The 13,333-nt window shown below is 44.5% G+C and overlaps 1 protein-coding gene across 1 annotated transcript in view; it reads right to left on the bottom strand.

Annotated features, from left to right (window-relative positions):
* The window catches only part of VARS1 (valyl-tRNA synthetase 1), a 35,038-nt gene extending 26,984 nt beyond the window's left edge, over nt 1-8,054 (bottom strand). The window contains exons 1-5 of the mRNA XM_088134649.1: nt 7,899-8,054; nt 4,821-5,193; nt 3,049-3,192; nt 1,139-1,289; nt 718-854 (exon numbers count right to left, since the gene is read on the bottom strand). Coding sequence (XP_087990775.1) covers nt 718-854; nt 1,139-1,289; nt 3,049-3,192; nt 4,821-5,174 — 786 coding nt within the window. The 5' untranslated portion in view covers nt 5,175-5,193; nt 7,899-8,054. The remainder of the gene's footprint in view (nt 1-717; nt 855-1,138; nt 1,290-3,048; nt 3,193-4,820; nt 5,194-7,898) is intronic.
* Between the last annotated feature and the right edge of the window lie 5,279 nt (nt 8,055-13,333).

Here is a 13,333-nt window from a genome sequence, read left to right as displayed (position 1 = left end):
ATTCTTCCACCTCTGCAGCAGAAAGAATCAAAAACCCCTCATCTGATCTCCTTCCCATATAATACACCACCCAATACTATGCCAGGTAAATGGGAATGGCTATCACCATTGTATACTACATGGAGAAAGCTAGCATCTGTCTAGCCAGTGGGGCAGAATCTCTCCCCAGCATGGCAGCTTTGCTGAGAAAGCAAAGTATTTCAAGCTCAAATATGCACACTACAGGTAGTCCTCGCTTAACGACCACAATAGGGACCGGAAAATTTGTAGTTAAGCAGGGTGGTCATTAAGCAAAGCATCATGTGACCACACCTGATTTTACAACCCTTTTTTGGCAGCTGCCATTAAGCAAATCACATGGTGGTTAAGCGAATCAAGCGGCTCCCCATTGATTTTGCTTGCTGGAAGCCGGCTGGGAAGATCACAAATGGCAATCATGTGACCCTCGGATGCTGCATCTATCATAAGCGTGAGCTGGTTGCCAAACGCCTGGATCATGATCACATGACCGTGGGGGCTGCAATGGTCGTAACTGCGAGGACTGGTCGTAAGTAGCTTTTTTTCATTGCCATTTTAACTTCAGACGGTTGCTAAATGAATGGTCGTTAAGCGAGGACTACCTGTACACACACATACACAAGCTGAAGTGGTTGAGTCCTACTTTTTTTTTTTGTAGTGCAGGCCTCTTTAACTCCATTCTCCTTCTATAATACCTACCTCTCCCTGTTGCTGCTGACTCTTTTCCTTCTTCTGCTGAAATTTCTCCAGTTTTTCTTTCTTTTTGGCCTCCTTCTTCAGTTGTGATGCACTTTTGGGAGGGGGCTCTTGCGGCTGCCTCTTCTCCAGCAGCATAACTTCAGAGCAAGCCAGTGGTTGGCGGGGGGGGGGGGGGAAAGAATACAAATGAGTGAACTCAGAGCTTTCTACTGCTCAATCCTTCTGAGGCAGGCTCCATAGCAAAAGCCCACTGTCCCTACCAACCTAGCTGTCTCCAGCATGGTACTATTCTTCACATTATCTGAAGACGGTGGGAGTTGGGTGCATGCATAATCAGACTCAGCACCAAAGCCTGACTGTTACTCTGTTCTTAGCCAATTAACAAGGATTTGAAAAGAGGCCAACAACAGGCAAGGCTTACCTTGAGAGTCCAGTTCTGGAATACCTTCTCCTGGGGCCTGTTCACACAACTTCACTGGGCCCAAGACATCACGGAATTCTGGTTGGTTGATGCACGTCAGGAACCAACGAGTAACATTGGTGAAAGATGTGCGAAGGGTTTGGTCGAGAACCTAAGCGAGGCATCCAAGAGAAGGAGGAAGCTAATTATTCATGCTATTTTATTTATTCCATTGGTCAGGTACCTTAATTGTCCAAGGGACTCTAGGCAACATACAACATTAAAAACAATGCCCCGAATGAAAAACAATTATGACAACAAAGATCAATATGGAACCTTGACCAGGTTCCTCAGTTTTAAGGGCTTTTTTAAATAGCAACAAGGATGGAGCTACTCAGACTTTTTTCATGGGGGGGGGCAATATCTTTTACAGGACAGGACGGGTGAGTAGAATAATGAGACCAAGAGTTTTGGGGGGAGGCCATTTTCAGATCCAAGGCAGCACACAGCCCTGAAACCATGGTATACTGCCTCCATCAATGTTACCAAATTTGGGCTGCGCGTTTCCTATTACTTTGAAGTAGGAAATGTGCGAAAATAGCAATATAAGCTCTAAATAGATTATACTCAGTTAACAAACACATACCCCAGAAAAACCTGGTGCAAAAACAGAAAACCCCACCTTGTTCACATACATGATTTGGCCTTCCCACTTAGGTTCACAGTTTGCCAACTATGCCCCCCAACCTTCAAAAGTTTGTCTGTTTCATTGAGACAGAAGACTACCATTATAAATAGGAGTGATCTGATGGAAATGGAATTTGGAAGACGTTAGTCCAGGAAATATTTTTATGGCTATAAATAAAATTACAGAGACTTACATTATTTCAGCTAATATTGTTATTTCTCCCATGCAAGCTCTCTTGCTTTCTGATGAGGAACTAATACAAGTCTAAAACTGTTTGAAATTAGCCCCCACGAAAAACATCCATGCAAGAGTCAAAAGCCAGGTTTGGGTACAATGATTTGCAAAATACAGGTAGTCCTCATTTAGCGACCACAATTGGGATGGGCAACTCAGTCATGAAGTGAAGCAGTTGCTAGGTGATATAGCATCTGTGCTTATGATCTTACTTCAGCTTTCCTTTGCTTTACAGATGTGTGGAGGTCATAAATGTGAGGACTGGTCACAAAGTTACTTTTCATCACTGTCGTAACTGTGAACAAGTCAGTCACTAAATGAGGACTACCTGTATGCCAACTAGAGCCAATACATGAAATCGTCTCCCTTGGTGGAATGTTTATCCCCAAATGAAGAAATGGATGATAAAATTTTGAGATGTGCAAAGTCTGCCAGAAAGATAGTGGGTGTGAGAAACAAGGGTTTGTCAAAAGAAGTTAAAAAAAGGCTGAGTATAAGAGTGTGAGTTTGCCCACTTTGTTGTATGGAAGTATGAGCTGAGTATGTTGGGAGAAACATAGAGGTCAGTTGAATGTGGCCTGAATATGAAGCGAGTTGGTGTTGAGGTGGTTTGGTCATACCAAGAAAATTCAATGAAGATCAAATCGAAAAGCAAACATAAGAAGAAAGAATGAAAGGATTGCGAAGAAGAGGAAGTCTAAGAAAATCGTGGCTGAATAAAGTAAGCGAGAACCTGAAAAAGAAAGGGCAATGTATAAAATGTGCTGGAATCAAGGGTTGGTTGCAAGAACTAAAAGGTATAGTGTTGGTGTAAACTAGATTTTGTTAAAAGAGGGAAAGTGGAAAGGTTACCCACTATTGTGTAAATCATGCATGGCCTTACTACAGATGTTGATTCCCCACCTTTTGAAAGAAAAGGTCAGTTTACAGAGGGGTACAAAATTTCCTGCCAAAATCAAAACAGAGCAAGAACAGAGAAGGAGCAGAACAAGGATGCAGGAAAACTCACGTATTTATACGGCAACAAGAGAGAACAAGCGACGGTCACATCAGCCAGTGTCACAGCTTCTTCCACCAGGTATGTCCGAAGCTTCAGGTGACTGTCCAGCACCCCAAGGAGATGCTGCAGTTCTGCTACAGCACGATCCAGCACCTGAGTAGGAGGTGAGAGTAAGGTATGCCCTGCAAGGAGCCCCTAAGCACCCCCCCAGAAGGATTAAAAGTACATTTTTCTCCCCAATTATGAATTACTTCTCCCAATAAACAGGACATCCTTGATTCCTTCACTCGTCCTACCATGCACACAACTTTGTTTTAAAGGGTAATGTAGCATGCCTTTTGTTGCCTTTCAGTTCTTACATTATACTTTTTTTAGATTATAGTGATTTAGGGTTTGTTTTTTTTTAAACCACATCTGTATTGAATGAGCAACCAGGTCAATGAGCAATTAGGAACAATCATGATTCTGGGGTGTAATTGTGGCGGAGGTTAATCCCTGACATAGACTACTTTGATACTGTTCCCAGCCCTTTGCTCTCAATAAATCTTGCTAAAGAGAACTTTGGGAGAACTTTGCTTAGAAAATAATTCCTTCAGGTTCTAGGCAACCACCAAAGGGCCTAACAATATTTCTGGCAACCTCGATTTTCATTTCTCTTTTTCCTCTGGATCGATGTCTTGCTCTCTTTTCCTCTGCGAACCCAGGACTTCCTAACTCACAACAATCCACCCTAACCTGGTGACCTCTGGATGCGCCAGGATTAAAACTCTTAGCATTCCCTGTCTGCTGGACTAATGGCTATACAGGATGAAAATTTAGATGTTTATATTCTATCTCAATCATATGGGAGTTGACATCTGGAAAGTAAATTTTCTGTACCCTATAGACAGCCAAAGAACTATTGTTCAGCAATGGAAAGACAAACATAGGGCTCCAACCATTCAGGGGTCTGCAGAATTTATTAATGTACATCAATCATGAACGACTATAATGAATCATGACTTCAGTTTATTGATATATGTATGCCTGTACAGGTAGTCCTCACTTAATGACCATTCGTTTAGTGACCAGTTACAACAGTGCTGAACAAAGGGACTTACAACCAGTCCTCACACTTACAACTGTTGCAGCACCCCCGTGATCACGTGATCGCAATCCAGGTGCTTGGCAACCAGCTCACACTCATGATGGCTGCAGTGTCCTGGGTCATGTGATTGCCATTTGCGACCTTCTGGCAAGCAAAATCAATGGAGAACGGCTTGATTCACTTAACGACCAAGTGATTCGCTTAACGGCCACAGTGATTTGCATAATGACTGCTGCAAAAAAGGTTGTAAAATCGGGTATGACTTACTTAACAACCACCCTGCTTAATAACAAGTTTTCCAATCCCTATTGTGGTTGTTAAGCAAGGACTACCTGTAAATATACACTTTGTATGTTTTTGTGTCTTTTTTTCAGATTTCCCCCATTATTTTATAATTGTGTGTATTTTCCTTCTTTTTTCGTGTTTAGTTAAATAAAAGAAAATTAGAAAAGGGATGGAAATTTCAGGACATCCAAGGGCACCAGGTTGAAAAAAACTGGCTCACTCTATCCACCCCATTGTAGAAGTTGTAGGAGAGCCATGTTAGTCTGTGGGAGCCAAAAATCAGAAGGCGTCTGGGAGCACCTTTTCCAAGTAATACATTTTATTAAAAAGCCTAAGCTTTCATGCTACCAGACACCTTCTGATTTTTGCCTCTCAGCCCAGTGCAGCCAACACATCTTAGCACTCTCACCTGTTTAGTTTGCTTGGAAACCCCCAGGGCTGGGAAAGCCACAGCACAGGCCACAGGAACTATTTCCATGTCAGCATAGCTGATCCACTGTTGCACCAGGGCATCGGCTTCAGGGCTGTGCCCTCTCATGGCATCTGGAGATAGCAGGTAAGACACAGCTGCAGGACCAGATACATAAATGCCCGCTTGGGTTTCCAGAGCTGGGAGCTTGGGCAGGGAGAAGGAAGGGTTCTTGAATTCAGCATCAGGAGGCAGCCCAACCACCTTGAGCTCCTGTTGGCCATAACGGGCTGCCACCAGCACACGGAGGTTCTGGAAATTATCAGGGTGGGGGGAAATGTAGAGGGTAGGCATGATGAGAAGACCAAGGGACCTGGAAACCAAGAAGAAGAAGGAAGTTGAAGACAAACAGGCTGTTTACATGCTGCATCTCTGCACTGTGAACTTGTGGCCCTCCAGGTGTCACTCAGCTACTCCTCCCAACTACTCCTTAGTCAGCACGGTGAAAGGCAGGAGATGCTGGGAGAGGAAGTTCTGCAATCTCTAAAGCAGTGTTTCTGAACCTTGGCAACTTTAAGTTATGTGGACTTCAACTCCCAGAATTCCCCACCCAGCCATGCGGGCTGGGGAATTCTGGAAGTTGAAGTCCACCTCTCTTAAAGTAGTCAAGGTTGAGAAACCCTGCTCTAAAGAGTCCCAAGGTTTCCCTCTCTGCTTTACCTGGCAGATGCTTCTAATCAAAGGACATGAAAGTGAAAGAGACCATTTAAGCTCAAAGGTGCTCATTCAGACACACAACAGGTTCTACCAATAATACTAAACTATGGCTCAGAACTCGGTCTGAATGCAGCCAGATTCCTTTGAGGCAAAAGGGCCCAACTTACCCTGTAAAAGTTACCCTGAAATACAGGTAGTCCCCAGTTTAAGAATGAGTTCTATTCCCAAGGTCTGTCCTTAAGTCGAATTTGTATGTAAGCTGGAACAGCGTTATTGTATAATACTGAATAAGTAGTATTGTGTGAACTCAAATCACTGTGTACTTAATTTGAATTTTGCTACAATAGGCTCCGTCCTTAACTATGGGTCATCTGTAAACCAGGCGTTCTTAACCCGGGGACTACCTGTGTTTAAAAAGTCAGAATGAGAAACTTATTAAATAGAAGGATAAAAACCATATTAACTACACTTAATTAATTCCATTTAAATGATATTTAAGTTTAAACTCAGGTAAATTAAATGTAGCATTTATTTTTGTCCAGCTCACTTTTGGAAGTACAGCTCCACGTGTGATTCAAAGATCAAACGCAGTCCTTGGCCCCCAAAAACATTATGGGTGGGCTCATGTTCAGCTGTCTATTGAAGTAAAACAGTATTGCAAGTCTATGATATATTATTATTATATCATTTTCCCTTCCCACAACACTTGCCTCCTGATCTACTCCTATCTTATATTATTCATTTATAGCATGGCAACAGCCCAGCCCCTTTAAAAAAGAAGAATAAATTTGCTTTCACTTTGCAATAGTTTCCCTGCACAAAAGTCTGGGAAGTTTTTTACTCAAGGCAGAAAACAGAATGAATGGTTTTTACAAGATACAAAATCAAATGTCACCCTCAGATTAACCTGTGAGCAATAGGAGTCTAAACATAAGATCCACTTGCTACAGAATGCAGCAATGACAGCTAAAGAACCTCCTAATTTCAGGATGAGCTTGACTCATTTCAAGCCTCAATAGTTCTGCGATCTTCATTTATGATGCAATACACTACAAGCCTTCAATGTTTCATCAGTTTCTTTTTGATGAGTACAACTGTAAATGGCCTAGACAGGCCAAACGTTTCTGACTTATTTCCTTCCATACAGACACACATGCTCAAATCCACATACAATTTGTCTGGCATCAATTAATGTAAATCCCCCTCACAACTCCTTGTCATTTATTTATTGGATTCATATCCCACCTTTTGTATAGAAGCTCAAGGCTGCATACATAACACGCTCTCTCTCTCTGGCTTTTTTTGTTTTGTTTTGCAATAACAACCCCATGGGCCAGGTTGGGCTGAGAAAGAGGGATGGCTCAGAGAGCAGCCTGCAAATGGGTCCTGGATTGCGTGATCTTACAAACATTGCTATTTTTTTAAAGTACCACAATACCTACTATAATTCCATCAAAGATTTAGAACAGTGACATCTCGAAAGTCTAAATAGTTACCACCAACATATGGAAATGCCTTACTTTCTCTCCCATAGAGAACGCCGTTGGTGTAAATCAGCGTTTTTCAAACTTGGCAACTTTAAGATGTGTGGACTTCAGCTCACTGAAGCTGAGTTGAAGCCCACACACTGAGCTGAAGTCCACACATCTTAAAAGCTGCCAAGTTTGAAAAACACTGGTGTAAGGAGACCTGGTGTAAATAAAAGGACGTTAATTCACCTTCCTGTAAAGAAACAACCCAAATCCAGCTGATTTGGATACCCAAAATAGGAGTTCTGTCAGGGAGACCAGAGAACCTGTGAAGCAATCTATCAGAAGCCTGTAAACCTGGATGTTTTGGGGTACAGCTAAGGGTGGGGAATGGGGTGCCCCGAATCTAAGATGGGGGGGTCTTCCAAAAGTAGTACAGTTAACCAGGAGCAGACAAGAACCAAATCTGATCACCTGATCATCCGGGGCAGTGGTCTCCAAACTTTTTAATCACACACCTTTACCACTACAAAAACCTCAGCACCCCAATAGTTGTAGGTTCACTTAAGCACACCCGCGTTCCTGAACTGTTACGCCTATTACAAAGCACGCCCCCCCCCCCACGATATACCTTTTGAATACTTTATAGATCACGTACTGGCATAGCTTAAATCCTTAAGCTGAACCCTGAAGAGAAAGAGACTCTTCTCCAGCCCCGCAACAGATCACCTTGGTGCACCCCACGTTGGAGACCGCCGCTTTTAGCGGACAGGGAAAGCCAGACGCGAGAAGCACAAGGGCTTTCTGGGAAAGGAGGGGACTGAGGGGGTTTGGAGGCTGAGCCGCGTCTCCGGTGCCCCGGGAAAGCGGGAGGAGAGGCTCCCCGTCCTACCTGACACTCCAGCCGGCTGCAGCAGCAGCTGCTTCTCCCCACGTGCTACGTTCCCATTCCCGAAGGACCCCTCCGAGAGGCGTCCGAGGCGGAGCCTGCTCCGAACTGGCAAATCCGCGGGAGAGGGGCTCGGTTCCTCTCTTCTCACCGGGGCAACGTGTTGAAAGCGTGTGACTCGGTGGCTGGCCCCGCCTGTCCTTTTTTTAACCCAGTGTTTCTCAACCTTGGCCGCTTTAAGAGGGGTGGACTTCAACTCCCAGAATTCCCCAGCCAGCCATGCTGGCTGGGGAATTCTGGGAGTTGAAGTCCACCCCTCTTAAAGCGGCCAAGGTTGAGAAACACTGTTTTAATCCAACAGAGCACAACTCCTGATTAGGCTGAAGGAAGTCATCCTAGGCCAGCAACGCGTGCAGACAGGGCTGAGCAATGACAGATTTGCTTCTGGGATTTAAGGCTCTCAACTCTGAAGCGGTGGTGGGGACATAGTTCACAGATCCCATTTGTCCCTTCCATTTCTTGTCCATTTGCATCCTCACCACACCCCTGGGAGGTAGGTCAGGCTGAAAGATTTGCAAGTGGCTGGAGAGCATTCCTGGAGAGACAGCCGAGCGCGTGCAAACAGATCATTCAAGGCTCGGCCCCCAATCTGATTCAACCCCTGCACAGCTCCTGGAGCGAGGAAGCTAGTGCCTGCGATCTGTCTGGGGGGCCCTGTTTATTGCATTTATGGCCCCCCGATGCTTAAATGCAGGAGAGCTGCCTAAACCCCAGTGGAATGCTATGGAACCCCATTTCCTGAACCCCAGTGGGACCCTATGGGACCCCATTTCCTGAACCCCAATGGAACCCATTTCCTGAATCCCAATGGGACCCTATGGGACCCCATTTCCTGAACCCCAGTGGAACCCATTTCCTGAACCCCAGTTCAACCCTATGGAACCCCACTTCCTGAACCCCAATGGAACCCTATGGGACCCCATTTCCTGAACCCCAATGGAACCCTATGGGACCCCATTTCCTGAACCCCAATGGAACCCTATGGAACCCCACTTCCTGGAACCCTATGGAACCCTATGGGACCCCATTTCCTGAACCCCAATGGAACCCTATGGAACCCCATTTCCTGAACCCCAATGGAACCCTATGGAACCTCATTTCCTGAACCCCAATGGAACCCTATGGAACCCCATTTCCTGAACCCCAATGGAACCCACTTCCTGAACTCCAGTGGAACCCTATGGGACCCCATTTCCTGAACCCCAGTGGAACCCATTTCCTGAACCCCAGTGGAACCCTATGGAACCCCATTTCCTGAACCCCAGTGGAAACAAAGAGGTGGGTGCATTCAGATGAACAGTTGAGAGATTCAGGTGAGCGAGTGGTTCACTCATTAGCTCCACCAGCATCAAAAGGAACAATCAGAAATGGATGTTGAATATGCTTTGGCTTTAAACAAGCGTCTGTATTCGGACCTCTTTGAGGATTGATCCTGGGAATTGTAACCCAGCATTTGGCCTGCTTCTCTTTTGTAACAGTAAACTTACTTGGTTACTTACACAGTATGGAGGCATCTCTTTAAGGCACGTTTTTGGCCGTTTTATTAAATCAACAACAACCTTAAATCTGTGCCATCCTAATTCAAATCCTAAATACATCTATGAAAAAAAAAAACCCTAACTGAGCTAATCATGCTAATTATGGCCTGTTGATAAACCACAAAAAGGCTGAGCTCACACGGTACATGAAACCATAAACCAAGGTTTGCGAACCACAGCCTCTTACCATCACACTATGTCCCCTAGTAAACCCATGCCAAATAATCAAGGTATTCTACATCTGTTAAAGATAATTTTGTAAGTTTAACTTATCTAAATACCTGCTAATCTTTGGTAATAAAAGTTCAAGGCTAAAAGTTCTAAAGCAAATAAGCTTTAGAAGTAAAAAAGATTCATAAGAGCAATAAAAAAAATTCCAAGGGCCCGATCATGACTCATACTGAAGGTATTAATTTTAAAAATTGCTGATTTTTAGAAAAGTCTTATATACTTCTCTATGTCAAGCCAAATAATGGCAACAGGGTATGAATGCAGTGGGGTTTGTTCCTGGGGATGCGGCAGGATCACAACCAGAATTGTCTAAACAGTTTGTTATTCTGTTTCCAACCACAGCATGACAGATGCCTGCAAAAGATGGCAAACCGGAGGACATTTGGGGGGGCAACGTTCTTCCAAAGCTAATTTAATTTATGCAGGAGATCTGACTTCTGTGAGTCTGTGGGCCAGGATTATCCTACTTATTTCTTTCAGCCTGACCCCCCATCACATTTTAAATCGCATCTTCCCACCTGTAATTAACGAATTGCTACTGATTGTGTCGTGCATAGCTTTTTATATTGTTTTTATATAGGATTCTTGTATTGTGCTTTGCGTTTTTTTTTTATAGTTTTAGTTGCAGTGAGCTGCCCAGAGTCATGTATCTGAGATGGGTGGCTATAGAAATTGAAATAATAAATGCATAAATAAATCAACTCGTACATCAGTCTTGCTGCACAAAGTTACTACTAACTTGCATCAGAGCCTTCGCGAAAGCAATGAGCCACTTTCCCACAGGCAATTGATTAGCCAACCCTCAGAAGGGTCCTCTTTCCAAACTCGATCAACGCTCTCGAATGATCATAGAGCGCATCCAAAATCGGCTCGGACGTCGATAGAACGGCCCGCACCTTGAACTTCCGGTAAGCCGGGAAAGTCGACAGAACTTCCGGCGGGCGTAAGGTGGGGCTGCTTTCCTTCGTGCGAGCTCCGTTCAGACTTATTTGCTTTAAGGAGCTGAAACCGGAGCGTGAAAACAGTTGTGGGTCCGTACACTCGACACTCGAAAGTCTAAGGCATCGCACAACTGCCTTCCGCTGAGCTTTGGCCACCGAGCCACCCTGCGGCTACGACCGAACGGGACACTCCCTGCCAAGGGAGCAGCCGAGGGCCCCCTCGTGGTGGGAAAAAGTATTGCAGCTCCTGGGCCGAGGATGCTGAACAACCTGCGTCGACCTGCAGGGTGCAACTCCCGAAGCTGGTGCTGTCGAGTGGCCTAGACTACAACTCCCAAAATCCACGGAGCTAGTATTCTGTGTTGGACTACAACTCCCATCCTCAGGGGGATCTTCCAGAAGTGACAAAGCACAACTCCCAGGTTGTGGTCTGACACATCAGGAGGACTGGCGAACACTTGGCTGGTGGCACCCAGATGGGCAGGACTGAAAATTTTGGCCCCTTTTGGAAAAGCTTGCATTGCAATGGGCGTAATTGTTGACGGAATGGAGAGGAATAAACTAATTGAGAAAATCCAACATTAGAGTTAGAACATTAGATTAGAACGCTATTCACGATGAAAGTATCTTTTGTAATGTTGCAGCGCCTTATCTCTCTCTTATTGTTCAGTGGAGGAAAATTTTCATGGGGAACTATCTCCTTTGATTCTAGGAAATGAGGAGAAACCCTGAAAGTAGAAAAAAAACCCTACAGGAGGTTTGAGGGAAGTGGAGCCATGTTGATTATTGAGAGGAGGAGCTGGACAGTGATCAGCCTTGAAGAACTGGAGGAAAGATGTTTTTATCCCACCCTTTTTATATATAATTCAAGGCAGCAAACGTACCTCATCCTCCTGCCTCCTATTTTCTCCACGGTGACAACTCTGTGCGGTGGGTTGGGCTGAGAAAGAGTGACTGGCCCAAAATCACCCAGCTGGTTTTCATGCCTAAGGGAGGCCTAGAATTCAGAGTCTTCTAGTTTCTAGGCCAGCACCTTTATTCCCACACCAAACTGGCTCTCAAGATTCCTTGAGGCAGCAGGAATCTCCAGAATGCAAAAAGGGAAGGCTTTAACCAGTGATGAAACCATCCAGCACATGGCAGGAGATATATTGCACACGTGTCTGGATTCTAGGAAATGCTCAGCCATCATTTAAATTACAAGATTAAGGCCCAGAATCAGTTCTGGCTGCAGAGTCACTTTGGGTCTCAACTATACCTCCTTGTGCACAAGCAAATAACTACCAGAGAGAGAGGACAGAGTTGTGGAGAAAACATCAGTCAAAAGTTGGCCCTCTCTGTGCATGCATAAACTCCTACAAGAGAGAGCATGTTCTGACTGGGGAAAAAGTTTCCACTGGTGAGGCATTTAATTGACCAGAAAGGATCCACACAACCAAACATTACTTAACTGTTCAGAATGCATCTTCATATAGTAATCTGCTCTGAATAGCCATCCCCAAGTCATACTGATGGGAGACCATAAAATTGCTCTGAACATTGAAACAGTGACACCCACAGCTCACTTATTTAACAAGATGACATGCAGAGAGAAGGAAATACGAAGACAGTACACAAACTTTAGTTTGTCCCTTCCTATGCTTTTAAAGCAAGCCATTCACATTATTTAGACTGAGTTTTAAAGGTTTTTCTTTTCTGCTCTTCCATCAGAAAATCCTCAAGGCATCTTGTGGCTCTTTCAAAAATTAACACTTTGCTGCCATCTGCAAAGGAAACACATGGCTTTATGCCAGCTTCCCCTGAGAAATCATTTTTATTAAGGATGCTTTAATTTGAATTCCTATAAAGACCAGGTTTGACAAGCCAGCCCCAGAATAAAACTTTTTTTTTTTTTTGCAGGGGCTGCAGGGAGGGAGCCTTGGAGCCAGCATTGACTCCTGGCGACTACCTGGACAAATCCCTGCAGTTTTCTTGGCAAGATTTCAGAAGTGGTTTGCCCTTCTTACTAGGGCTGAGAGAGAGGGACTGGCCCAAGGTCACCCAGCTGGCTTTGTGCCTAAGGTGGGGTTAGAACTCAGTCTTCTGGTTTCTAGCCTGATGCCTTAACCACTACACCAAACTGGCTCTCATAAAGCTGCGTTGCCCTCCCTAAACTTTATTGCTTGTCACCTCTTGTACCCTTTCAATCAGGATTCTGCCAAACACCTTCCCAAGCACACCTGTCTAATTACTATGCAGTGACTGCATTCACTCTTGCTACTTTTCCCTTTGTATAGAACATTCTTCCTATTACCAGCTACAATTTGGTCTTCACACTCACATTAAAGCTGTAGTTTGCATTTGCAAACCACACTTTCCAAGGACTGGACATACCACAGCATAGCAAATCGTTACAAAATGCTTTATTGCAGCACACGCCTTCCCCCACAACAGACTATTGCTCTCCACCCATCTAGGAAATGCATCTAGGTGATGTTGCCATGTAAATATGTCTTTAATACTTAGTTCTTTAATACTTAGTTCAAGCAAAAGTCTGTCAGTCTGTAAAGTAACATACCATCTTTGCCTCCTTCCAAATGTTCTTCCTCTAGTTGGGATGAGGTGCTCTCAGTGTGGTTGTTCCTCTTCTAGTTGCTACTGAGCTCTCAGCAAAGCTCCAGGCAAGGCT

Source organism: Python bivittatus, unplaced genomic scaffold (assembly GCF_059951505.1).
Source record: "Python bivittatus isolate LINGU-HERP-01145 unplaced genomic scaffold, Pbiv_v1 ctg000080_np1212, whole genome shotgun sequence".
Lineage (NCBI taxonomy): Eukaryota > Metazoa > Chordata > Lepidosauria > Squamata > Pythonidae > Python > Python bivittatus.
The sequence above is the reverse complement of the archived record's forward strand: the minus strand, read 5'-3'. Positions and strand labels throughout refer to the sequence as shown.